Genomic DNA, 27,204 nt, shown 5'->3' with positions numbered 1-27,204 from the left:
GGAAGGTGGTGATTGACTCCGCTGACCTGGCGTCGTAAGGGAGTTTGTTCCACCATTGGGGTGCCAGAGCAGCGAACAGTTTTGACTGGGCTGAGCGGGAACTGTACTTCCTCAGAGGTAGGGAGGCGAGCAGGCCAGAGGTGGATGAACGCAGTGCCCTTGTTTGGGTGTAGGGCCTGATCAGAGCCTGAAGGTACGGAGGTGCCGTTCCTCTCACAGCTCCGTAGGCAAGCACCATGGTCTTGTAGCGGATGCGAGCTTCAACTGGAAGCCAGTGGAGAGAGCGGAGGAGCGGGGTGACGTGAGAGAACTTGGGAAAGTTGAACACCAGACGGGCTGCGGCGTTCTGATTTCTGTCACGGCTTTTAAAAGAGGAGGACCAAGGTGCAGCGTGGTTAGCGTACATTTTCTCCTTCATTCGAAATGACGCCGACAAAACAATAAACAATACAAAACAAACCGTGAAGCTAAAGGCTATGTGCCCTAAACAAAAGTCAACTTCCTACAAAGACAGGTGGGGAAAAAGGGCTACCTAAGTATGGTTCTCAATCAGAGACAACGATAGACAGCTGTCCCTGATTGAGAACCATACCCGGCCAAAACATAGAAATAGAAAATCATAGAAAAACAAAACAGAATGCCCACCCCAAATCACACCCTGACCAAACCAAACAGAGACATTAAAAGGCTCTCTAAGGTCAGGGTGTGACAATTTTCTTGTTGGTAGAGATGGAGGAGGGCAGACAACAGGGCCCAGATTCACAATACACTTCTTACGCAAAAACTTAAGAAGCTTCTGAAGAAAAAATAAATAATAAGTTCATAAGATAGTTCGTAAGTGGAATTCCTCAACAATAGCTTAAGATTTCATGATTTTCTTATAAACTTCTCAAATATCTTGTTGCTAGGCAACCGATTTAAACTAGCTATCTAGCTAGCAACAGATTACTGTTTCTAAAAACATGTTCTTGGGTGTTCAAATAATCAATACTGAAACTTTTCAGATGAGTTTGTGAGTAAATTAAACGTGTTGCTCTCATTATTGCTTATTCTCTCACTGCACTGAATTTAAGACAAAACGTTTAGTTATCTTGGAATTAAGAACATTTCCAAGAGCTTTATTTTCAAGAATCTAATGTCTTCTTAACGTTTTAAGGAAAAACATAGGATATAAAGCAAAAACATTTCCAAGAACCTTCTATTGTTAAGGAATTAAATGCAGTTAAGAACAAATGTCTTCTTAATAAGGTTTTGTGAATCTGGGCCCGGGCTGCCATTGAAAACGAAACATTGAAGAACAGGCAGCTCTGGGTGTCTGAGGCTTCAGTGTGTGTGTGTGTGTGTGTGTGTGTGTGTGTGTGTGTGTGTGTGTGTGTGTGTGTGTGTGTGTGTGTGTGTGTGTGTGTGTGTGTGTGTGTGCGTGTGTGTGTGTGCGGGTCTGGTTGTCTGAGGCTTCAGACTGATGATGGATGGAATTGTCTGCTGTTAGGGCCTGCAGAGTTCACACTGTGTGTGTGTGCGCATATCTGGGTGTGTCTGACTGGGTGTGTCTGACTGGGTGTGTCTGACTGGGTGTGTCTGACTGGGTGTGTCTGACTGGGTGTGTCTGACTGGGTGTGTCTGACTGGGTGTGTCTGACTGGGTGTGTCTGATTGGGTGTGTCTGATTGGGTGTGTCTGACTGGGTGTGTCTGACTGGGTGTGTCTGACTGGGTGTGTCTGACTGGGTGTGTCTGACTGGGTGTGTCTGATTGGGTGTGTCTGACTGGGTGTGTCTGACTGGGTGTGTCTGACTGTCAGGAGTGGAGCAGCAGATTACTTTTTTATAAAAATATATATTTTTTTAATTTCATTTAAAAAATATATATATATTTTTTGAGCAGCAGATTACTCTCGCTTAAGGTATTATTATGAGCTAATGTAGTGGTCGTCTAGGAACAAGGCGTGGTTGTCTAGGCGTGGTCGTCTAGGAACAAGGCGCGGTCGTCTAGGAACAAGGCGCGGTCGTCTAGGAACAAGTTGTGGTCGTCTAGGAACAAGGCGCGGTCGTCTAGGAACAAGTTGTGGTCGTCTAGGAACAAGTTGTGGTCGTCTAGGAACAAGTTGTGGTCGTCTAGGAACAAGGCGTGGTTGTCTAGGAACAAGTTGTGGTCGTCTAGGAACAAGGCATATAAAATGTTAAAAGATATAAAGATTTAAAACATGTATGTCGGGTTATGGATGCTGTTCCTGAAAGGACATGTTCTGTACTGTTAAAGTTAGTTTCCATCATGGATGTTCTGTATAGAAAACAAACCTTCAACAGTAACTACCCTGAAATGTGTATGACGCTATTATGGGGTTTCTGGGAGAGTGAGAGATCGATAGATAGAGGGGGTGGTGAATGCCCTTAACCACCTCCCTCTGCAACTGGAACCTGGACTTCCTGACGGGCCGCCCCCAGGTAGTGAGGGTAGGTAGCAACACATCTGCCACGCTAATCCTCAACACTGGAGCCCCTCAGGGGTGCGTGCTCAGTCCCCTCCTGTACTCCTTGTTCACCCATGACTGCATGGCCAAGCACGACTCCAACACCATCATTAAGTTTTCTGGATGACACATCAGTGGTAGGCCTGATCACTGACAACGATGAGACAGCCTATAGGGAGGAGGTCAGAGACCTGGTCGGGTGGTGCCAGAATAACAACCTATCCCTCAAGACTAAGGAGATGATTGTGGACTACAGGAAAAGGAGGACCGAGCACGCCCCCATTCTCATCGACGGGGCTGTATTGGAGCAGGTTGAGAGCTTCAAGTTCCTTGGTGTCCGCACACCAAGACAGTCGTGAAGAGGGCACGACAAAGCCACTCAGGAAACTAAAAAGATTTTAGCATGGGCCCTCAGATCCTCAAAAGGTTCTACAGCTGCACCATCGAGAGCATCCTGACTGGTTGCATCACTGCCTGGCACGGCAACGGCTCAGCCTATGACCAGCCTACGACCTCCCGGGTGGCGCAGTGGTCTAGGGCACTGCATCGCAGTGCTAGCTGCGCCACCAGAGTCTCTGGGTTCGCGCCCAGGCTGGGCTGGGTTCGCGCTCAGGCTCTGTCGCAGCCGGCCGCAACCGGGAGGTCCGTGGGACGACGCACAATTGGCATAGCGTCGTCCGGGTTAGGGAGGGTTTGGCCGGTAGGGATATCCTTGTCTCAGTATGTAATAAAAAGTATAAAAAATGTTTAAAAAAAAAAAAAAATGTATAAAATGTATGCACTCTACTGTAAGTCACTCTGGATAAGAGCGTCTGCTAAATGACTAAAATGTAAAATGTAAATGTACACCTGTTGTATTCGGCGCACGTGACAAATACACTTTGATTTGACATGTTCTTTCTCAGTGCACAGCTTGTCTTCTATGAGGAGATGTTATTATTTGGCCTTGTTCCAAGCCGACCACTATATTTTATCTCTCTATGATGTTGCTGTGATGCAACGACCGTTCATTTAAAACAATACTCACTAGCATCCACTCTCCTCTCCCTCCCTGTTTCTCTCGTTCCCTCCCACCCTGTTTCTCCCTCCCTCCCTCCCTCCCTCCCTCCCTCCCTCCCTCCCTCCCTCCCTCCCTCCCCCCCTCCCTCTGTTTCTCTCCCTCCCTGTTTCCCTCCCTCCATCTTTGATTCTCTCTCTCCCTCGCTCTCTGTTTCTCTCTCTCCCTCTATCCCTGTTTCTCTCGTTCCCTCCCACCCTGTTTCTCTCTCCCTCTGTCTCTCTCCTTCCCTGCCTGTTTCTCTACCCCCCCTCCCTCCCTCTGTTTCTCTCCATCCCTCCCTCCCTCTGTTTCTATCCTTCCTTCCCTCCCTCTCTTTCTCCCTCTCTCTGTTTATCTCTCTCTCTCCCTCCCTCTCTGTTTCTCTCCCCCCTCCCTCCCTCCCCCCCTCCCTCTGTTTCTCTCTCTCTCTCCCTCCCTCCCTGTTTCTCTCTCTCCCTACCTCTGTTTCCCTCCCTCCCTTTCTCCCTCCCTCCCTCTCTCCCTCCCTCTCTCCCTCCCTCTGTTTCTCTCTCTCTCCCTCCCTGTTTCTCTCTCTCCCTACCTCTGTTTCCCTCCCTCCCTCCCTCCCTCCCTCCCTCCCTCCCTCCCTCTGTTTCTCTCCCTCCCTCCCTCTGTTTCCCTCCCTCCCTCCCTCCCTCCCTCCCTCCCTCCCTCTGTTTCTCTCCCTCCCTCCCTCTGTTTCTCTCTCTCTCTCCCTCCCTCCGTTTATCTCTCTCCCTACCTCTGTTTCTCTCTCTCTCTCCCTCCCTCCTGTTTCTCTCTCTCCCTACCCTGTTTCCCTCCCTCCCTCCCTCCCTCCCTCCCTCCCTCCCTCCCTCCCTCCCTCTGTTTCTCTCCCTCCCTCCCTCTGTTTCTCTCTCTCTCTCCCTCCCTCCCTGTTTCTCTCTCTCCCTACCTCTGTTTCCCTCCCTCCCTCCCTCCCTCCCTCCCTCCCTCCCTCCCTCCCTCCCTCCCTCTGTTTCTCTCCCTCCCTCCCTCTGTTTCTCTCTCTCTCTCCCTCTGTTTCTCTCTCTCTCTCCCTCCCTCCCTGTTTATCTCTCTCCCTACCTCTGTTTCCCTCCCTCCCTCCCTCCCTCCCTCCCTCCCTCTGTTTCTCTCCCTCCCTCCCTCTCTCTCTCTCCCTCCCTCCCTCTGTTTCTCTCTCTCTCTCCCTCCCTCCCTGTTTATCTCTCTCCCTACCTCTGTTTCCCTCCCTCCCTCCCTCCCTCCCTCCCTCCCTCCCTCCCTCCCTCCCTCCCTCCCTCCCTCCCTCCCTCCCTCTGTTTCTCTCTCTCTCTCCCTCCCTCCCTGTTTCTCTCTCTCCCTACCTCTGTTTCCCTCCCTCCCTCCCTCCCTCCCTCCCTCCCTCTGTTTCTCTCCCTCCCTCCCTCTGTTTCTCTCTCTCTCTCCCTCCCTCCCTGTTTCTCTCTCTCCCTACCTCTGTTTCTCTCCCTCCCTCCCTCCCTGTTTCCCTCCCTCTTTGGGTGTTGGTGGGCACAGTTCCCAATGCAGTCTGATTCTCTCTTCTCTCTATGAGGAGACATTGATGGTCTGATTTGCCTCTTTACTTGGGTCCCGTCCCAAATGGCACCCTATTCCCTACACAGTGCACTAGTTCTGTCCTGGGCTCATAGAGCTCTGGTCAAAAGTAGTGCACTATATAGAGAATAGGGTGTCATTTGGTATGCAAGCCCAGTGCATACGTCAATTGATATGAAACAGGGAGTTTAGTTCAACAGGGATTTGAGCCTCTCAGCTTTTTACTGTAATAACAGCCTCATCTCTGCATAGTGATGTGACTGCATTAGTCTGATAGCAGAGAGAAAGAGAGAGAGAGAGTTTCCCATGCCAATAAAACCCCTTGAATTGAATTGAGAGAGAGGCTAACAGCGTTTTAATGGCTAATCCATGGCTGAGTCCCAAATGGCACCCTATTCCCTATATAGTCTACTGCTTTTGATCAAGGCCCTATGAGTTCTGGTCATAAGTAGGGCACTGTAATAGGGAATAGGGTGTTATTTGGGACGTAAACACTGTCTGCAGGTAATGGCCCAATGATTGCTCGTATTGAGACATGTTATTGCTGTGGAGACTAGAGCCTTGTATGGGGAAAACAATGTCGGATGTTTTTGTCCATTTAGACTGTCTATGCTTGAGTAGTTGTTTTATATAGTTGTATTCCTGTAAGCCATGGAGATCAGAGAGAAGTCAGAGGGGATGTCTTCCCTTCCAGGTTATAGAAAATTAAAAAACATCAAATGGAATGTTGAAATGTAATCATGTTTCCTCGGGGCAGATACAAGGTCCTCAAAGACATGCGTGAATATAAAACAAATCTGAAAATAAATGAATCATTGAATGTAGTCTGTAAAGGCACAAAACCAGGGCCTGTATTCACAAAACCAGGGTCTGTATTCACAAAGCCAGGGCCTGTATTCACAAAGCCACGGCCAGTATTCACAAAGCCAGAGCCTGTATTCACAAAGCCAGGGCCTGTATTCACAAAGCCAGGGCCTGTATTCACAAAGCCAGGGCCTGTATTCACAAAGGCAGGGCCTGTATTCACAAAGCCACAGCCTGTATTCACAAAGCCACGGCCTGTATTCACAAAGCCAGGGCCTGTATTCACAAAGCCAGGGCCTGTATTCACAAAGCCACGGCCTGTATTCACAAAGCCAGGGCCTGTATTCACAAATCCAGGGCCTGTATTCACAAAACCAGGGGCTGTATTCACAAAGCCAGGGCCTGTATTCACAAAGCCAGGGCCTGTATTCACAAAGCCAGGGCCTGTATTCACAAAGCCACAGCCTGTATTCACAAAGCCACGGCCTGTATTCACAAAGCCAGGGCCTGTATTCACAAAGCAAGGGCCTGTATTCACAAAGCCAGGGCCTGTATTCACAAAGCCAGGGCCTGTATTCACAAAGCCAGGGCCTGTATTCACAAAGCCAGGGCCTGTATTCGCAAAGCCAGGGCCTGTATTCACAAAGTCAGGGCCTGTATTCACAAAGCCACGGCCTGTATTCACAAAGCCAGGGCCTGTATTCACAAAGCGTCTCAGAGTAGGAATGCTGATCTAGGATGAGGTCCCCCCGTCCATGTAATCCTCCTAACCTTCCCAGTCGTAGTCTTCTGTTTTCCTCCTAACCTTCCCAGTCGTAGTCTTCTGTTTTCCTCCTAACCTTCCCAGTCGTAGTCTTCTGTTTTCCTCCTAACCTTCCCAGTCGTAGTCTTCTGTTTTCCTACTAACCTTCCCAGTCGTAGTCTTCTGTTTTCCTCCTAACCTTCCCAGCCGTAGTCTTCTGTGTTCCTCCTAACCTTCCCAGTCGTAGTCTTCTGTTTTCCTCCTAACCTTCCCAGTCATAGTCTTCTGTTTTCCTCCTAACCTTCCCAGTCGTAGTCTTCTGTTTTCCTCCTAACCTTCCCAGTCGTAGTCTTCTGTGTTCCTCCTAACCATCCCAGTCGTAGTCTTCTGTTTTCCTCCTAACCTTCCCAGCCGTAGTCTTCTGTGTTCCTCCTAACCTTCCCAGTCATAGTCTTCTGTTTTCCTCCTAACCTTCCCAGCCGTAGTCTTCTGTGTTCCTCCTAACCTTCCCAGTCGTAGTCTTCTGTTTTCCTCCTAACCTTCCCAGTCGTAGTCTTCTGTTTTCCTCCTAACCTTCCCAGTCGTAGTCTTCTGTTTTCCTCCTAACCTTCCCAGTCGTAGTCTTCTGTTTTCCTCCTAACCTTCCCAGTCGTAGTCTTCTGTTTTCCTCCTAACCTTCCCAGTCGTAGTCTTCTGTGTTCCTCCTAACCTTCCCAGTCGTAGTCTTCTGTTTTCCTCCTAACCTTCCCAGCCGTAGTCTTCTGTGTTCCTCCTAACCTTCCCAGTCGTAGTCTTCTGTTTTCCTCCTAACCTTCCCAGTCGTAGTCTTCTGTTTTCCTCCTAACCTTCCCAGTCGTAGTCTTCTGTTTTCCTCCTAACCTTCCCAGTCGTAGTCTTCTGTGTTCCTCCTAACCTTCCCAGTCGTAGTCTTCTGTTTTCCTCCTAACCTTCCCAGCCGTAGTCTTCTGTGTTCCTCCTAACCTTCCCAGTCATAGTCTTCTGTTTTCCTCCTAACCTTCCCAGCTGTAGTCTTCTGTGTTCCTCCTAACCTTCCCAGTCGTAGTCTTCTGTTTTCGTCCTAACCTTCCCAGTCGTAGTCTTCTGTGTTCCTCCTCACCTTCCCAGTCGTAGTCTTCTGTGTTCCTCCTAACCTTCCCAGTCGTAGTCTTCTGTTTTCCTCCTAACCTTCCCAGTCGTAGTCTTCTGTTTTCCTCCTAACCTTCCCAGTCGTAGTCTTCTGTTTTCCTCCTAACCTTCCCAGTCTTAGTCTTCTGTTTTCCTCCTAACCTTCCCAGTCGTAGTCTTCTGTTTACCTCCTAATCTTCCCAGTCGTAGTCTACTGTTTTCCTCCTAAACTTCCCAGTCGTAGTCTTCTGTTATCCTCCTAACCTTCAACATCGTAGTCTTCTGTTTTCCTCCTAACCTTCCCAGCCGTAGTCTTCTATTTTCCTCCTAAACTTCCCAGTCGTAGTCTTCTGTTTTCCTCCTAATCTTCCCAGTCGTAGTCTTCTGTTTTCCTCCTAATCTTCCCAGTCGTAGTCTACTGTTTTCCTCCTAAACTTCCAGTCGTAGTCTTCTGTTATCCTCCTAACCTTCAACATCGTAGTCTTCTGTTTTCCTCCTAACCTTCCCAGCCGTAGTCTTCTATTTTCCTCCTAAACTTCCCAGTCGTAGTCTTCTGTTTTCCTCCTAACCTTCCCAGTCGTAGTCTTCTGTTTTCCTCCTAACCTTCCCAGTCGTAGTCTTCTGTTTTCCTCCTAACCTTCCCAGTCGTAGTCTTCTGTTTTCCTCCTAACCTTCCCAGTCGTAGTCTTCTGTGTTCCTCCTAACCTTCCCAGTCGTAGTCTTCTGTTATCCTCCTAACCTTCAACATCGTAGTCTTCTGTTTTCCTCCTAACCTTCCCAGCCGTAGTCTTCTATTTTCCTCCTAAACTTCCCAGTCATAGTCTTCTGTTTTCCTCCTAACCTTCCCAGTCGTAGTCTTCTGTTTTCCTCCTAACCTTCCCAGTCGTAGTCTTCTGTTTTCCTCCTAACCTTCCCAGTCGTAGTCTTCTGTTTTCCTCCTAACCTTCCCAGTCGTAGTCTTCTGTTTTCCTCCTAACCTTCCCAGTCGTAGTCTTCTGTTTTCCTCCTAACCTTCCCAGTCGTAGTCTCCTGTTTTCCTCCTAACCTTCCCAGTCGTAGTCTTCTGTGTTCCTCCTAACCTTCCCAGTCGTAGTCTTCTGTTTTCCTCCTAACCTTCCCAGCCGTAGTCTTCTGTGTTCCTCCTAACCTTCCCAGTCATAGTCTTCTGTTTTCCTCCTAACCTTCCCAGCTGTAGTCTTCTGTGTTCCTCCTAACCTTCCCAGTCGTAGTCTTCTGTTTTCCTCCTAACCTTCCCAGTCGTAGTCTTCTGTGTTCCTCCTCACCTTCCCAGTCGTAGTCTTCTGTGTTCCTCCTAACCTTCCCAGTCGTAGTCTTCTGTTTTCCTCCTAACCTTCCCAGTCGTAGTCTTCTGTTTTCCTTCTAACCTTCCCAGTCGTAGTCTTCTGTTTTCCTCCTAACCTTCCCAGTCTTAGTCTTCTGTTTTCCTCCTAACCTTCCCAGTCGTAGTCTTCTGTTTACCTCCTAATCTTCCCAGTCGTAGTCTACTGTTTTCCTCCTAAACTTCCCAGTCGTAGTCTTCTGTTATCCTCCTAACCTTCAACATCGTAGTCTTCTGTTTTCCTCCTAACCTTCCCAGCCGTAGTCTTCTATTTTCCTCCTAAACTTCCCAGTCGTAGTCTTCTGTTTTCCTCCTAATCTTCCCAGTCGTAGTCTTCTGTTTTCCTCCTAATCTTCCCAGTCGTAGTCTACTGTTTTCCTCCTAAACTTCCAGTCGTAGTCTTCTGTTATCCTCCTAACCTTCAACATCGTAGTCTTCTGTTTTCCTCCTAACCTTCCCAGCCGTAGTCTTCTATTTTCCTCCTAAACTTCCCAGTCGTAGTCTTCTGTTTTCCTCCTAACCTTCCCAGTCGTAGTCTTCTGTTTTCCTCCTAACCTTCCCAGTCGTAGTCTTCTGTTTTCCTCCTAACCTTCCCAGTCGTAGTCTTCTGTGTTCCTCCTAACCTTCCCAGTCGTAGTCTTCTGTTATCCTCCTAACCTTCAACATCGTAGTCTTCTGTTTTCCTCCTAACCTTCCCAGCCGTAGTCTTCTATTTTCCTCCTAAACTTCCCAGTCATAGTCTTCTGTTTTCCTCCTAACCTTCCCAGTCGTAGTCTTCTGTTTTCCTCCTAACCTTCCCAGTCGTAGTCTTCTGTTTTCCTCCTAACCTTCCCAGTTGTAGTCTTCTGTTTTCCTCCTAACCTTCCCAGTCGTAGTCTTCTGTTTTCCTCCTAACCTTCCCAGTCGTAGTCTTCTGTTTTCCTCCTAACCTTCCCAGTCGTAGTCTCCTGTTTTCCTCCTAACCTTCCCAGCACTTTGGCCTTCTTTCATTAGCTGGTCAGGTTCAGAAGACTGTCACATTTTACCTTGGTAAGACGTCTACTGAAAAACATCCTATTCAGAGCATATCCAGAGGCTGTGTGTGCGTCTTTGTGTGATTGTGTGTGTGTCTATGTGTGAGTGTGTTTGTGCGTGTGTGTGTGTAAGGGCATATCCACAGGCAGTTGAACCACTGTCAGTTTTACTGCTCGTATCAATCCTCACTGACAGCAGGTCAGAAAACCAGTCTGACCCATACACGCGCACACGCACACGCACACACTTCACTCCTCCCCCATCTCAGCAACCTCATTCTGCTGCTACTGCATGTGTAACACCCAGGATTAATGATGTCTTAGGTTTTGTCCCAAATGACAACCTATTCCCTAAACATCGTCAAAAGTAGTTCACTATGTATACTCATGGAAAAAAGGGTTCCAAAAGGGTTATTTGGCTGTCCCCATAGGAAAACCCTTTTTGGTTCCATGTAGAACCCTCTTTGGGGAGAGGGAGAGAGAGAGAGAATCTGTGTGTACTGTATAACGTTGCTACAGTGATGGTTTTAATGAGAAATGTCTAGCGGGCATGTAGGACAAATTCAGACTGACTTTGGTTTCAGAGGCGAGGACGAGAAGTGGGTACGAAGGGAAGGAAGGGTGTTAGGCTGTCTAGAGGAGGTCTAGAGGAGGTGTAGATGAGGAGGTGTAGAGGAGGAGGTCTAGAGGAGGTCTAGAGGAGGTGTAGATGAGGAGGTGTAGAGGAGGAGGTCTAGAGGAGGTCTAGAGGAGGAGGTCTAGACGTCTAGAGGAGGAGGTCTAGAGGAGGAGGTCTAGAGGAGGAGGTCTAGAGGTCTAGAGGAGGAGGTCTAGAGGATGAGGTCTAGAGGAGGAGGTCTAGAGGAGGTCTAGTGGTCTAGAGGAGGAGGTCTAGAGGAGGAGGTCTAGAGGTGATCTAGTGGTCTAGAGGAGGTCTAGTGGTGATCTAGAGGAGGAGGTCTAGAGGAGGTGTAGAGGAGGTCTAGTGGTGATCTAGAGGAGGAGGTCTAGAGGAGGAGGTCTAGTGGAGGTCTAGAGGAGGAGGTCTAGAGGAGGAGGTCTAGAGGAGGAGGTCTAGTGGTGATCTAGAGGAGGAGGTCTAGAGGAGGAGGTCTAGAGGAGGAGGTCTAGTGGAGGTCTAGAGGAGGTTAGAGGTCTAGAGGAGGTCTAGAGGAGGAGGTCTAGTGGAGGTTAGAGGAGGTCTAGAGGAGGAGGTCTAGAGGACGAGGTCTAGTGGAGGTCTAGAGGAGGTCTAGAGGAGGTCTAGAGGAGGTTAGAGGTTAGAGGTCTAGAGGAGGAGGTCTAGTGGTGATCTAGAGGAGGTCTAGAGGAGGAGGTCTAGTGGAGGTCTAGAGGAGGAGGTCTAGAGGAGGAGGTCTAGAGGAGGAGGTCTAGTGGTGATCTAGAGGAGGAGGTCTAGAGGAGGAGGTCTAGAGGAGGAGGTCTAGTGGAGGTCTAGAGGAGGTTAGAGGTCTAGAGGAGGTCTAGAGGAGGAGGTCTAGTGGAGGTTAGAGGAGGTCTAGAGGAGGAGGTCTAGAGGACGAGGTCTAGTGGAGGTCTAGAGGAGGTCTAGAGGAGGTCTAGAGGAGGTTAGAGGTTAGAGGTCTAGAGGAGGAGGTCTAGTGGAGGTTAGAGGAGGTCTAGAGGAGGAGGTCTAGTGGAGGTTAGAGGAGGTCTAGAGGAGAGGGTCTAGTGGAGGTCTAGAGGAGGTCTAGTGGAGGTTAGAGGAGGTCTAGTGGAGGTCTAGAGGAGGTCTAGTGGAGGTTAGAGGAGGTCTAGAGGAGGTTAGAGGAGGTCAAGTGGAGGTCTAGATGAGGTCTAATGGAGGTCTAGAGGAGGTCTAGTGGAGGAGGTCTAAAGAAGGAGGTCTGGAGGAGGAGGTCTAAAGAAGGAGGTCTAGAGGAGGTTTAGAGGAGGTCTAGAGGAGGAGGTCTAGAGGAGGTCTAGAGGAGGTTTAGAGGAGGTCTAGAGGAGGAGGACTAGAGGAGGAGGTCTAGTGGAGGTCTAGAGGAGAACTAGAGGAGGAGGTCTAGAGGAGGAGGTCTAGTGGAGGTCTAGAGGAGGAGGTCTAGAGGAGGTTTAGAGGAGAGGGTCTAGAAGAGGAGGTCTAGAGGAGGAGGTCTAGAGGAGGAGGTCTAGTGGAGGTCTAGAGGATAACTAGAGGAGGAGGTCTAGAGGTCCAGAGGAGGAGGTCTAGAGGAGGAGGTCTAAAGAAGGAGGTCTAGAGGAGGAGGTCTAGAGGAGGTTTAGAGGAGGTCTAGAGGAGGAGGTCTAGAGGAGGAGGTCTAGTGGAGGTCTAGATGAGGAGGTCTAGAGGAGGATGTCTAGAGGAGGTGATCTAGAGGAGGTCTAGAGGAGGTCTAGAGAAGGAGGTCTAGAGGAGGTTTAGAGGATGAGATCTAGATGAGGTCTAGAGGAGGACTAGAGATGGTTTAGAGGAGGTCTAGAAGAGGGGGTCTAGTGGAGGTCGAGTGGAGGTCTAGAGGAGGTCTAAAGGTCTAGAGGAGGTCTAGAGGAGGAGTTCAAGAGGAGGTCTAGAGGAGGTCTAGAAGAGGTCTAGAGGAGGAGTTCTAGAGCAGGTTTAGAGGAGGAGGTCTAGAGGAGGAGATCTAGAGGAGGTATAGAGGATGAGGTCTATAGGAGGTTTAGAGGAGGAGGTCTAGAGGAGGAGGTCTAGAGGAGGTTTAGAGGAGGAGGTATAGAGGATGAGGTCTATAGGAGGTTTAGAGGAGGAGGTTTAGAGGAGGAGGTATAGAGGATGAGGCCTAGAGGAGGTGTAGAGGAGAACTAGAGGAGTTTTAGAGGAGGTGTAGAGGAGGAGGTCTAGAGGAGAACTAGAAGAGATCTAAAGGAGGTTTAGAGGAGGTCTAGAGGAGGTCTAGTGGTGATCTAGAGGAGGAGGTCTAGAGGAGGAGGTCTAGAGGAGGAGGTCTAGAGGTCTAGAGGAGGTCTAGAGGTCTAGAGGAGGAGGTCTAGAGGATGAGGTCTAGAGGAGGAGGTCTAGAGGAGGTCTAGTGGTCTAGAGGAGGAGGTCTAGAGGAGGAGGTCTAGAGGAGGAGGTCTAGTGGAGGTCTAGAGGAGGTTAGAGGTCTAGAGGAGGTCTAGAGGAGGAGGTCTAGTGGAGGTTAGAGGAGGTCTAGAGGAGGAGGTCTAGAGGAGGAGGTCTAGTGGAGGTCTAGAGGATAACTAGAGGAGGAGGTCTAGAGGTCCAGAGGAGGAGGTCTAGAGGAGGAGGTCTAAAGAAGGAGGTCTAGAGGAGGAGGTCTAGAGGAGGTTTAGAGGAGGTCTAGAGGAGGAGGTCTAGAGGAGGAGGTCTAGTGGAGGTCTAGATGAGGAGGTCTAGAGGAGGATGTCTAGAGGAGGTGATCTAGAGGAGGTCTAGAGGAGGTCTAGAGAAGGAGGTCTAGAGGAGGTTTAGAGGATGAGATCTAGATGAGGTCTAGAGGAGGACTAGAGATGGTTTAGAGGAGGTCTAGAAGAGGGGGTCTAGTGGAGGTCGAGTGGAGGTCTAGAGGAGGTCTAAAGGTCTAGAGGAGGTCTAGAGGAGGAGTTCAAGAGGAGGTCTAGAGGAGGTCTAGAAGAGGTCTAGAGGAGGAGGTCTAGAGCAGGTTTAGAGGAGGAGGTCTAGAGGAGGAGATCTAGAGGAGGTTTAGAGGAGGAGGTATAGAGGATGAGGTCTATAGGAGGTTTAGAGGAGGAGGTCTAGAGGAGGAGGTCTAGAGGAGGTTTAGAGGAGGAGGTATAGAGGATGAGGTCTATAGGAGGTTTAGAGGAGGAGGTCTAGAGGAGGAGGTCTAGAGGAGGTTTAGAGGAGGAGGTATAGAGGATGAGGCCTAGAGGAGGTGTAGAGGAGAACTAGAGGAGTTTTAGAGGAGGTGTAGAGGAGGAGGTCTAGAGGAGAACTAGAAGAGATCTAAAGGAGGTTTAGAGGAGGTCTAGAGGAGGTCTAGTGGTGATCTAGAGGAGGAGGTCTAGAGGAGGAGGTCTAGAGGAGGAGGTCTAGAGGTCTAGAGGAGGTCTAGAGGTCTAGAGGAGGAGGTCTAGAGGATGAGGTCTAGAGGAGGAGGTCTAGAGGAGGTCTAGTGGTCTAGAGGAGGAGGTCTAGAGGAGGAGGTCTAGAGGTGATCTAGTGGTCTAGAGGAGGTCTAGTGGTGATCTAGAGGAGGAGGTCTAGAGGAGGTGTAGAGGAGGTCTAGTGGTGATCTAGAGGAGAAGGTCTAGAGGAGGAGGTCTAGTGGAGGTCTAGAGGAGGAGGTCTAGAGGAGGAGGTCTAGAGGAGGTTTAGAGGAGGAGGTATAGAGGATGAGGTCTATAGGAGGTTTAGAGGAGGAGGTCTAGAGGAGGAGGTCTAGAGGAGGTTTAGAGGAGGAGGTATAGAGGATGAGGCCTAGAGGAGGTGTAGAGGAGAACTAGAGGAGTTTTAGAGGAGGTGTAGAGGAGGAGGTCTAGAGGAGAACTAGAAGAGATCTAAAGGAGGTTTAGAGGAGGTCTAGAGGAGGTCTAGTGGTGATCTAGAGGAGGAGGTCTAGAGGAGGAGGTCTAGAGGAGGAGGTCTAGAGGTCTAGAGGAGGTCTAGAGGTCTAGAGGAGGAGGTCTAGAGGATGAGGTCTAGAGGAGGAGGTCTAGAGGAGGTCTAGTGGTCTAGAGGAGGAGGTCTAGAGGAGGAGGTCTAGAGGTGATCTAGTGGTCTAGAGGAGGTCTAGTGGTGATCTAGAGGAGGAGGTCTAGAGGAGGTGTAGAGGAGGTCTAGTGGTGATCTAGAGGAGAAGGTCTAGAGGAGGAGGTCTAGTGGAGGTCTAGAGGAGGAGGTCTAGAGGAGGAGGTCTAGAGGAGGAGGTCTAGAGGAGGAGGTCTAGTGGTGATCTAGAGGAGGAGGTCTAGAGGAGGAGGTCTAGAGGAGGAGGTCTAGTGGAGGTCTAGAGGAGGTTAGAGGTCTAGAGGAGGTCTAGAGGAGGAGGTCTAGTGGAGGTTAGAGGAGGTCTAGAGGAGGTTTAGAGGAGGTCTAGAGGAGGAGGACTAGAGGAGGAGGTCTAGTGGAGGTCTAGAGGAGAACTAGAGGAGGAGGTCTAGAGGAGGAGGTCTAGTGGAGGTCTAGAGGAGGAGGTCTAGAGGAGGTTTAGAGGAGAGGGTCTAGAAGAGGAGGTCTAGAGGAGGAGGTCTAGAGGAGGAGGTCTAGTGGAGGTCTAGAGGATAACTAGAGGAGGAGGTCTAGAGGTCCAGAGGAGGAGGTCTAGAGGAGGAGGTCTAAAGAAGGAGGTCTAGAGGAGGAGGTCTAGAGGAGGTTTAGAGGAGGTCTAGAGGAGGAGGTCTAGAGGAGGAGGTCTAGTGGAGGTCTAGATGAGGAGGTCTAGAGGAGGATGTCTAGAGGAGGTGATCTAGAGGAGGTCTAGAGGAGGTCTAGAGAAGGAGGTCTAGAGGAGGTTTAGAGGATGAGATCTAGATGAGGTCTAGAGGAGGACTAGAGATGGTTTAGAGGAGGTCTAGAAGAGGGGGTCTAGTGGAGGTCGAGTGGAGGTCTAGAGGAGGTCTAAAGGTCTAGAGGAGGTCTAGAGGAGGAGTTCAAGAGGAGGTCTAGAGGAGGTCTAGAAGAGGTCTAGAGGAGGAGTTCTAGAGCAGGTTTAGAGGAGGAGGTCTAGAGGAGGAGATCTAGAGGAGGTATAGAGGATGAGGTCTATAGGAGGTTTAGAGGAGGAGGTCTAGAGGAGGAGGTCTAGAGGAGGTTTAGAGGAGGAGGTATAGAGGATGAGGTCTATAGGAGGTTTAGAGGAGGAGGTTTAGAGGAGGAGGTATAGAGGATGAGGCCTAGAGGAGGTGTAGAGGAGAACTAGAGGAGTTTTAGAGGAGGTGTAGAGGAGGAGGTCTAGAGGAGAACTAGAAGAGATCTAAAGGAGGTTTAGAGGAGGTCTAGAGGAGGTCTAGTGGTGATCTAGAGGAGGAGGTCTAGAGGAGGAGGTCTAGAGGAGGAGGTCTAGAGGTCTAGAGGAGGTCTAGAGGTCTAGAGGAGGAGGTCTAGAGGATGAGGTCTAGAGGAGGAGGTCTAGAGGAGGTCTAGTGGTCTAGAGGAGGAGGTCTAGAGGAGGAGGTCTAGAGGAGGAGGTCTAGTGGAGGTCTAGAGGAGGTTAGAGGTCTAGAGGAGGTCTAGAGGAGGAGGTCTAGTGGAGGTTAGAGGAGGTCTAGAGGAGGAGGTCTAGAGGAGGAGGTCTAGTGGAGGTCTAGAGGATAACTAGAGGAGGAGGTCTAGAGGTCCAGAGGAGGAGGTCTAGAGGAGGAGGTCTAAAGAAGGAGGTCTAGAGGAGGAGGTCTAGAGGAGGTTTAGAGGAGGTCTAGAGGAGGAGGTCTAGAGGAGGAGGTCTAGTGGAGGTCTAGATGAGGAGGTCTAGAGGAGGATGTCTAGAGGAGGTGATCTAGGGGAGGTCTAGAGGAGGTCTAGAGAAGGAGGTCTAGAGGAGGTTTAGAGGATGAGATCTAGATGAGGTCTAGAGGAGGACTAGAGATGGTTTAGAGGAGGTCTAGAAGAGGGGGTCTAGTGGAGGTCGAGTGGAGGTCTAGAGGAGGTCTAAAGGTCTAGAGGAGGTCTAGAGGAGGAGTTCAAGAGGAGGTCTAGAGGAGGTCTAGAAGAGGTCTAGAGGAGGAGGTCTAGAGCAGGTTTAGAGGAGGAGGTCTAGAGGAGGAGATCTAGAGGAGGTTTAGAGGAGGAGGTATAGAGGATGAGGTCTATAGGAGGTTTAGAGGAGGAGGTCTAGAGGAGGAGGTCTAGAGGAGGTTTAGAGGAGGAGGTATAGAGGATGAGGTCTATAGGAGGTTTAGAGGAGGAGGTCTAGAGGAGGAGGTCTAGAGGAGGTTTAGAGGAGGAGGTATAGAGGATGAGGCCTAGAGGAGGTGTAGAGGAGAACTAGAGGAGTTTTAGAGGAGGTGTAGAGGAGGAGGTCTAGAGGAGAACTAGAAGAGATCTAAAGGAGGTTTAGAGGAGGTCTAGAGGAGGTCTAGTGGTGATCTAGAGGAGGAGGTCTAGAGGAGGAGGTCTAGAGGAGGAGGTCTAGAGGTCTAGAGGAGGTCTAGAGGTCTAGAGGAGGAGGTCTAGAGGATGAGGTCTAGAGGAGGAGGTCTAGAGGAGGTCTAGTGGTCTAGAGGAGGAGGTCTAGAGGAGGAGGTCTAGAGGTGATCTAGTGGTCTAGAGGAGGTCTAGTGGTGATCTAGAGGAGGAGGTCTAGAGGAGGTGTAGAGGAGGTCTAGTGGTGATCTAGAGGAGAAGGTCTAGAGGAGGAGGTCTAGTGGAGGTCTAGAGGAGGAGGTCTAGAGGAGGAGGTCTAGAGGAGGAGGTCTAGTGGTGATCTAGAGGAGGAGGTCTAGAGGAGGAGGTCTAGAGGAGGAGGTCTAGTGGAGGTCTAGAGGAGGTTAGAGGTCTAGAGGAGGTCTAGAGGAGGAGGTCTAGTGGAGGTTAGAGGAGGTCTAGAGGAGGAGGTCTAGAGGACGAGGTCTAGTGGAGGTCTAGAGGAGGTCTAGAGGAGGTCTAGAGGAGGTTAGAGGTTAGAGGTCTAGAGGAGGAGGTCTAGTGGTGATCTAGAGGAGGAGGTCTAGAGGAGGAGGCCTAGTGGAGGTCTAGAGGAGGAGGTCTAGAGGAGGAGGTCTAGAGGAGGAGGTCTAGAGGAGGAGGTCTAGTGGTGATCTAGAGGAGGAGGTCTAGAGGAGGAGGTCTAGAGGAGGAGGTCTAGTGGAGGTCTAGAGGAGGTTAGAGGTCTAGAGGAGGTCTAGAGGAGGAGGTCTAGTGGAGGTTAGAGGAGGTCTAGAGGAGGAGGTCTAGAGGACGAGGTCTAGTGGAGGTCTAGAGGAGGTCTAGAGGAGGTCTAGAGGAGGTTAGAGGTTAGAGGTCTAGAGGAGGAGGTCTAGTGGAGGTTAGAGGAGGTCTAGAGGAGGAGGTCTAGTGGAGGTTAGAGGAGGTCTAGAGGAGAGGGTCTAGTGGAGGTCTAGAGGAGGTCTAGTGGAGGTTAGAGGAGGTCTAGTGGAGGTCTAGAGGAGGTCTAGTGGAGGTTAGAGGAGGTCTAGAGGAGGTTAGAGGAGGTCAAGTGGAGGTCTAGATGAGGTCTAATGAGGTCTAGAGGAGGTCTAGTGGAGGAGGTCTAAAGAAGGAGGTCTGGAGGAGGAGGTCTAAAGAAGGAGGTCTAGAGGAGGTTTAGAGGAGGTCTAGAGGAGGAGGTCTAGAGGAGGTCTAGAGGAGGTTTAGAGGAGGTCTAGAGGAGGAGGACTAGAGGAGGAGGTCTAGTGGAGGTCTAGAGGAGAACTAGAGGAGGAGGTCTAGAGGAGGAGGTCTAGTGGAGGTCTAGAGGAGGAGGTCTAGAGGAGGTTTAGAGGAGAGGGTCTAGAAGAGGAGGTCTAGAGGAGGAGGTCTAGAGGAGGAGGTCTAGTGGAGGTCTAGAGGATAACTAGAGGAGGAGGTCTAGAGGTCCAGAGGAGGAGGTCTAGAGGAGGAGGTCTAAAGAAGGAGGTCTAGAGGAGGAGGTCTAGAGGAGGTTTAGAGGAGGTCTAGAGGAGGAGGTCTAGAGGAGGAGGTCTAGTGGAGGTCTAGATGAGGAGGTCTAGAGGAGGATGTCTAGAGGAGGTGATCTAGAGGAGGGCTAGAGGAGGTCTAGAGAAGGAGGTCTAGAGGAGGTTTAGAGGATGAGATCTAGATAAGGTCTAGAGGAGGACTAGAGATGGTTTAGAGGAGGTCTAGAAGAGGGGGTCTAGTGGAGGTCGAGTGGAGGTCTAGAGGAGGTCTAAAGGTCTAGAGGAGGTCTAGAAGAGGTCTAGAGGAGGAGGTCTAGAGCAGGTTTAGAGGAGGAGGTCTAGAGGAGGAGATCTAGAGGAGGTTTAGAGGAGGAGGTATAGAGGATGAGGTCTATAGGAGGTTTAGAGGAGGAGGTCTAGAGGAGGAGGTCTAGAGGAGGTTTAGAGGAGGAGGTATAGAGGATGAGGTCTATAGGAGGTTTAGAGGAGGAGGTCTAGAGGAGGAGGTCTAGAGGAGGTTTAGAGGAGGAGGTATAGAGGATGAGGCCTAGAGGAGGTGTAGAGGAGAACTAGAGGAGTTTTAGAGGAGGTGTAGAGGAGGAGGTCTAGAGGAGAACTAGAAGAGATCTAAAGGAGGTTTAGAGGAGGTCTAGAGGAGGTCTAGTGGTGATCTAGAGGAGGAGGTCTAGAGGAGGAGGTCTAGAGGAGGAGGTTTAGAGGAGGAGGTTTAGAGGAGGAGGTTTAGAGGAGGAGGTCTAGAGGAGGAGGTCTTGAGGAGGTCTAGAGGAGGAGGTCTAGAGGAGGAGGTCTAGAGGAGGAGGTTTAGAGGAGGAGGTCTAGAGGAGGAGGTCTAGAGGAGGTTTAGAGGAGGAGGTCTAGTGGAGGTCTAGAGGAGAACTAGAAGAGATCTAAAGGAAGTTTAGAGGAGGTCTAGAGGAGGTCTAGTGGTGATCTAGAGGAGGAGGTCTAGAGGAGGAGGTCTAGAGGAGGAGGTTTAGAGGAGGAGGTTTAGAGGAGGAGGTCTAGAGGAGGAGGTCTAGAGGAGGAGGTCTTGAGGAGGAGGTCTTGAGGAGGTCTAGAGGAGGAGGTCTAGAGGAGGAGGTTTAGAGGAGGAGGTCTAGAGGAGGAGGTCTAGAGGAGGTTTAGAGGAGGAGGTCTAGTGGAGGTCTAGTGGAGGTCTAGAGGAGGTCTAGAGGAGGAGGTCTAGCGGAGGAGGTCTAGCGGAGGAGGTCTAGCGGAAGAGGTCTAGAGGAGGAGGTCTAGAGGAGGATGTCTAGCGGAGGAGGTCTAGCAAGGAGGTCTAGAGGAGGAGGTCTAGCGAGGAGGTCTAGAGGAGGAGGTCTAGAGGAGGAGGTCTAGCGAGGAGGTCTAGAGGAGGAGGTCTAGAGGAGGAGGTCTAGAGAAGAACTAGAGGAGGTCTAGAGGAGGTCTAGCGGAGGAGGTCTAGAGGAGGTCTAGAGAAGGTCAGAGCTGTAGCTTTCTTTAACTGAAAGAGAAATGTTTAAAACCCCTCACCCCTACACACACACACTTTATCCAACACACACACACACACACACACACACACACACACACACACACACACACACACACACACACACACACACACACACACACACACACACACACACACACACACACACACAAAGACTCAGTAATGAAAGGTCAGTGATGCTGCCACTCTCCCTACGTCCTGTGTAAGATGTCTTGATGACATTCCATTATACATCTGTTAGTGTTTGTCTGTTCAGTAACCGGTCTGTTTGATTACACATCTGTCAGTGTAAGCTGAGAGAGTGTTAGCTAATAATAATGTATTGTGTGAGGATTATCTTGTCACAACAATTTATTCACGTCTATGATAACTGATTAATTCAATATGTGAGTAATTTGTGAACTGTAGTCTGCAATATCTATCTACTTCTGTCACTTCAGTTAAGGAAATCAGGTTTTAGGAGAATTTTGCTCATTCAAGATGAAACTCAATGTTGTGGGTGTGTGTCACCACACGTGTCTTCTCCAGGTGGCCCATGCAGGTGGTCTTTATCCCACTGCGACTGCTGCTGCAAGAGCCACAAGAGTGAGCGCGAGGGAGAGAGTGGCACATCTTTGAACGAGCTCTCTACTTCCTGCTCCGAGACCCAATCAGAAGCTAGCTCCCCTCAGGGCACTGTCATCTGTAGTTCCGTCAGCCGTCAGCCTCACCCCGTCGCCCAGACCCTGGACCGGCCACTGAAGAAAGGTGTGGGTGTACCTCCTTTTTTTGTATCCCTTGGGTGACTTTGGGTGCTTTGAAAGGTGTCTGTCTAATAAAATGTCTTCTTCTCTCTCCTTCCTCCTCCTCTTCCTTCCCTAAAGGGCCCGTTCAGCTGCTCCAGCCGTCGGAGATGAGGAGGAAGACGGACCAGCTCCGGGTGAGGACCATGGGGATCAGGGAGCACCGGGAGGCTGCAGCCAAGAGGAAAGCCAACAAGGAGAAGTTAACACCGGAGCAGGAGCTGGAGAGGTGCATCCAGGACTTCCACAGGATCAGGATTCCTGAACGCTTCCCCGAGAGGAAGTACATGTGGCAACAAGAACTGCTGAGGAAGTACCGTCTCTAAGGAGAGGGAGGGAGGGAGCAATACAAATCAAATTGTATTGGTCACATACTCCGAATACAACAGGGGTAGACTTTACAGTGAAGTGCTTATTTACAAGCCCATTCCCAACAGTGAAGAGTTAAAAAGTAAGATAAATATTTGGAAAAATTTATATAAGGAAATAGTAACACGTTTACTACAATTACACAAACCGAGTCAATGTGCAGGGACACGAGGTAGTTATGAGGCTATATATAAGGAGTACCAGTACTGAGTCAATGTGCAGAGGTACGAGGTAGTTATGAGGCTATATTTAAGGAGTACCAGTACTGAGTCAATGTGCAGGGGTACGAGGTAGTTATGAGGCTATATATAAGGAGTACCAGTATTGAGTCAATGTGCAGGGGTACGAGGTAGTTATGAGGCTATATATAAGGAGTACCAGTATTGAGTCAATGTGCAGGGGTACGAGATAGTTGAGGTATTACAGTATTATTACATGTGGGTAGGTATCAAAGTGACAAGGCAATCAGGAAATAGTAACACAGGAAATAGGAACACAATAAAAACAACAGCGAGGCTATATACAAGGGGAAAGGAAGAGAGAGAGAAAGAGGGATGGAGGGCTCCATTTCTTTGCAGGGTATTAGCTAAAGACTAATAGCACTCTCAACGACAATCATGTACTGTATTAAAGAAAATGAAGAAATCAAGGACACTGTATTGCCAGCATGTATAGCAGAGCACAGTGAATCTAGCACAAAACGAGGCCACATTTGTCGAGGGTTTGTGATGTGTGCACAGTGTCTTTTTGTGATATGCACGTGTGTTAACCAGGTTGGGGTTCAAATCCCAGTCACGACAGGGGACACTTTAGCACAACCACATGTGGCTAACCATGTGAAGTCATTGTTAGCCTGTCAAGCTAAAGGCTACATCACCTGTTCAAGCAACAAAGCAACCTCAGGGTCAATGGGATACACCGCAATCAGCTCACCAACCTCCATCACGATCACAAGCTCCATCAACAAAGGTGCAGTTACAGCTAGCTAATGCTTGTTGTGGAACGAATTAGTAGCCACGATGTCAGTCATTTTCTATTGGTGTATCAGTATGTACAGAAGGAAAGGACTATCGCTGCGTCTCCGGTTCACAGTTAGTCACAGTGGGTCTATGGAAAGTGTCAGAATGGGTTTGTGGTTCTGTCAGGCAGAATCATCACAGAAGAAGTGGACTCTGGATCTCTCACAGATGTCACATCTGTTTATTGTACTACAACAACAGCCCTGCATGTCGTTTCATGGTATCAGACTCATATCAGTAGACTATAGTGTCTGTAATATGGTATGAGACTCATATCAGTAGACTATAGTGTCTGTAATATGGTATGAGACTCATATCAGTAGACTATAGTGTCTGTAATATGGTATGAGACTCATATCAGTAGACTATAGTGTCTGTAATATGGTATGAGACTCATATCAGTAGACTATAGTGTCTGTAATATGGTATGAGACTCATATCAATAGATTATAGTGTTAGTAATATGGTATGAGACTCATATCAGTAGACTATAGTGTCTGTAATATGGTATCAGACTCATATCAGTAGACTATAGTGTCTGTAATATGGTATGAGACTCATATCAGTAGACTATAGTGTCTGTAATATGGTATGAGACTCATATCAGTAGACTATAGTGTTAGTAATATGGTATGAGCATCATATTTAATAGATGCCGTTCATTTGTTATGTGGTGGATAAATCCAAGGGTGCCTCTGAAGTTGCATTCTATTCCCTATAGAGTGCACTACAGAGGGAATAGGGTGCCATTTTGGGACGCCACCCAATACTGTATGTCATGGTGACTGAGTGAGGCCAACTTCATTGTTGAGCACTGACTGATTGTCTGTTTGCTATTGTAAACATTCTTGTCATGTATGTGTAGCATAGGAAAACATGTAGGTTGACTACAGTAGTAATGCTGATGGGTGTTCTAAGATCCTCCCCCTGATGGGTATTCTAAGATCCTCCCCCTGATGGGTATTCTAAGATCCTCCCCCTGATGGGTATTGTAAGATCCTCCCCCTGATGGGTATTCTAAGATCCTCCCCCTGATGGGTATTGTAAGATCCTCCCCCTGATGGGTATTCTAAGATCCTCCCCCTGATGGGTATTGTAAGATCCTCCCCCTGATGGGTATTCTAAGATCCTCCCCCTGATGGGTATTCTAAGATCCTCCCCCTGATGGGTATTGTAAGATCCTCCCCCTGATGGGTATTCTAAGATCCTCCCCCTGATGGGTATTCTAAGATCCTCCCCCTGATGGGTATTCTAAGATCCTCCCCCTGATGGGTATTCTAAGATCCTCCCCCTGATGGGTGTTCTAAGATCCTCCCCCTGATGGGTGTTCTAAGATCCTCCCCCTGATGGGTATTCTAAGATCCTCCCCCTGATGGGTGTTCTACGATCCTCCCCCTGATGGCTATGCTAAGATCCCCTGATTGTAAGTGTTCAAAAAATCTATTAAATGAGTTAAAAATGCAATGACTTGTGTGACTCTACTGACTAAACAGGTGACTGTGCAGTTGTGTTTCTAGGATCAAAAAATGAAATAAGTACAGGGTTAGGTCTGAAATGGAACCCTATTCCCTCTATAGGGCACTATGGCACCATATTCCCTCTATGGGGCACTACTGTTGACTGCTCTTGTCTAAAGTACTGCGGAATAGGGTGTCTTTTCACACCACAGAACTAATTTATTTCAAAAGTTATTTTCAGTTATATTATATTATACTCTGATCCTCATGCTACCCCTCTCAGTCAGTTGAGTTGACAGAATTAAATATTAGCTGGGATGATACAAAATTATCCAAAGAGGATTCAGTAGGCTTCTTCCCTGACAATGAGGCAGAGTTTGGAGAGTTTCTGCCTAATTTCTCTGGATAAGTCGCTCCGTTGGATTCCTGTCAAAAATCTTCCCCCTCTACTCTGCGTTTTTAAATGGCCCCCTATTTTCTCTGTATGTAGTGCACTACTTTGAACCAAAGCCCTATAGGTCCTCATCAAAAGTAGTGCACAGTAGTGAATAGAGGGCCTTTTCAGACACGACCACTACTTTCGTCCTCCCACACTCCCTAGTCTTGCACTCTCTCTTTTTTGTTGAGTTTAGAAGAAGTGAAAAGAGTCCTGATGTCTTAATGTATTTATCTCTTCCTGTTGAGAGGTTCTCAGAGAAATGTGAAGAAGAAATTTGCATCCCAAATGACACCCTATATAGTGCACTACTTTTAACCAGAACCCTATTCCCTATATAGTGCACTACTTTTAACCAGAACCCTATTCCCTATATAGTGCACTACTTTTAACCAGAACCCTATATAGTGCACTACTTTTAACCAGAGCGACGGTATTGCACTATATACAATACAGTTGAAGTCGGAAGTTTACATAAACTAGTTTTAATGACTCCAAGCTAAGTGTTTCAACCACTCCACAAATTTCTTGTTAACAAACTATAGTTTTGGCAAATCGGTTAGGACATCTACTTTGTGCATGACACAAGTAATTTTTCAAACAATTGTTTACAGACAGATTATTTCACTTATAATTCCCTGTATCACAATTCCAGTGGGTCAGAAGTTTACATACACTAAGATGACCGTGCCTTTAAACAGCTTGGAAAATTCCAGAAAATGATGTCATGGCTTTAGAAGCTTCTGATTGACTCAAATGATGTCAATTAGCCTATTGGATGTGTACCTGTGGATGTATTCCAAGGCCTACCTTCAAACTCACTGCCTCTTTGCTTGACATCATGGGAAAATAAAATAAATCAGTCAAGACCTCAGAAAGAGAATTGTCGACCTCCACACATCTGGTTCATCCTTGGGAGCAATTTCCAAACGCCTGAAGGTACCATGTTAATCTGTACAAACAATAGTATGCAAGTATAAACACCATGGGACCACACAGCCGCCATACCGCTCAGGAAGGAGACACGTTCTGTCTCCTAGAGATGAACGTACTTTGGTGCGAAAAGTGCAAATCAATCCCAGAACAGCAGCAAAGGACCTTGTGAAGATGCTGGAGGAAACAGGTACAAAAGTATCTATATACACAGTAAAACGAGTCCTATATTAACATAACCTGAAAGGCCGCTCAGCAAGGAAGAAGCCACTGCTCCAAAACTGCCATCAAAAAGCCAGACTACGGTTTGCAACTGCACATGGGGATGAAGATCGTACTTTTTGGAGAAATGTCCCTGGTCTGATGAAACAAAAATTGAACTGTTTGGCCAGAATGACCATTGTTATGTTTGGAGGAAAAAGGGGAGGCTTGCAAGCCGAAGAACATCATCCCAATCGTGAAGTACGGGGGTGGCAGCATCATGTTGTGGGGGTGCTTTGCTGCAGGAGAGACTAGTGCACTTCACAAAATAGATGGTATCATGAGTATGGAAAATTATGTGGACATATTGAAGCAACATCAAGACATCTGTCAGGAAGTTAAAGCTTAGTTGCAAATGGGTCTTCCAAATGGACAATGACCCCAAGCATACTTCCAAAGTTGTGGCAAATGGCTTAAGGACAACAAAGTCAAGGTATTGGAGTGGCCATCACAAAGCCCTGACCTCAATCCTATAGAAAATGTGTGGGCAGAACTGAAAAAGCATGTGCGAGCAAGGAGGCCTACAAACCTGACTCAGTTACACCAGCTCTGTCAGGAGGAATGGGCCAAAATTCACCCAACTTATTGTGGGAAGCTTGTGGAAGGCTACCTGAAACGTTTGACCCAATGTCAGGACCCGGTGCGAGAAACAGTCACTAATAATCGTCAGAACCCAGAAGATGAGGCAGACACAGCAGTACTAGAGATGGTGGTTTAATTAAAGAACAAAATCTTCAGGCAAAGAAACTAAATCCACAATGTCCAAAAATAAAGCCAAAAGGCACAAAATGGAAATCCTCCAAAATACAAAAGAAACTCCACAAAGTGGTAAAAAACAACAGGGAAAAACAAACCTCAAAAGACTACTCAAATAATACACAAGAACTAAACCAGAGAACCTCTGGAAAATCCAACAAGAGAAATATCTGAATAAAACAAGGCTTGGGCTGGGGCTGGGTGCTAACTTACAAACACTGAGCAAGGAACTGAGGAACACACAGGGTTTAAATACTAACAAGGGAATGACCTACAGGTGCAAACAATAATTAGAGCAAGAAAAACAAAAGGTACAAAAAAGGTGCAATGGGGACATCTAGTGACCAAAACCCGAACAGTCTTGGCCAAAACCTGACACCCAAGTTAAACAATTTATAGGCAATGCTACCAAATACTAATTGAGTGTATGTAAACTTCTGATCCACTGGGAATGTGATGAAAGAAATAAAAGCTGAAATAAATCATTCTCTCGACTATTATTCTGACATTTCACATTCTTAAAATTAAGTGGTGATCCAAACTGACCTAAAACAGGTAATTTTTTCTAGGATTAAATGTCAGGAATTGTGAAAGGCTGAGTTTAAATGTATTTGGCTAAGGTGTATGTAAACTTCCGACTTCAACTGTAGGTAATAGGGTGCCATTTGGGACCTAGTCGTAGCTATGCATCACTCTTCGGGATCGGTGCAGGATGGTTGCGCTAACGTAGGCTAATGTGATTAGCATGATGTAAGTAACCAAAAAGTTCCCAGGACATAGACATATCTGATATGGGCAGAAAGCTTCAATTATTGTTAATCTAACTGTCCATTTTACAGTAGCTATTACAGTGAAAAAATACCATGCTATTGTTTGAGGAGAGTGCACAATTACGAACTTGAAAATGTATTAATAAACCAAATAGGCATATTTGGGCAGTCTTGATACAATATTTTGAACAGATATGCAACAGTTCATCGGATCAGTCTAAAACTTTGCACATACACTGCTGCCATCTAGTAGCCAACATCTAAATTACACCTGGGCTGGAATAATACATTATGGCCTTTATCTTGCATTTCAAAGATGATGATTAAAAAAAAAAAAAAATAACGCATGATTTTTTCTTTGTTGTATCTTTAC

The 27,204-nt window shown here is 48.2% G+C and overlaps 1 protein-coding gene across 1 annotated transcript in view; it reads left to right on the top strand.

Annotated features, from left to right (window-relative positions):
* The window catches only part of LOC129858451 (BTB/POZ domain-containing protein KCTD16-like), an 80,900-nt gene extending 57,218 nt beyond the window's left edge, over positions 1-23,682 (top strand). The window contains exons 2-3 of the mRNA XM_055927699.1: positions 20,577-20,795; positions 20,912-23,682. Of these exons, the coding sequence (XP_055783674.1) occupies positions 20,577-20,795; positions 20,912-21,156 (464 nt within the window). The 3' untranslated portion in view covers positions 21,157-23,682. The remainder of the gene's footprint in view (positions 1-20,576; positions 20,796-20,911) is intronic.
* Positions 23,683-27,204: the final 3,522 nt, after the last annotated feature.

Source organism: Salvelinus fontinalis, chromosome 6, assembly GCF_029448725.1.
Source record: "Salvelinus fontinalis isolate EN_2023a chromosome 6, ASM2944872v1, whole genome shotgun sequence".
Lineage (NCBI taxonomy): Eukaryota > Metazoa > Chordata > Actinopteri > Salmoniformes > Salmonidae > Salvelinus > Salvelinus fontinalis.
Note: the sequence above shows the minus strand (reverse complement) of the source record. Positions and strands in the feature narration are given on the sequence as shown.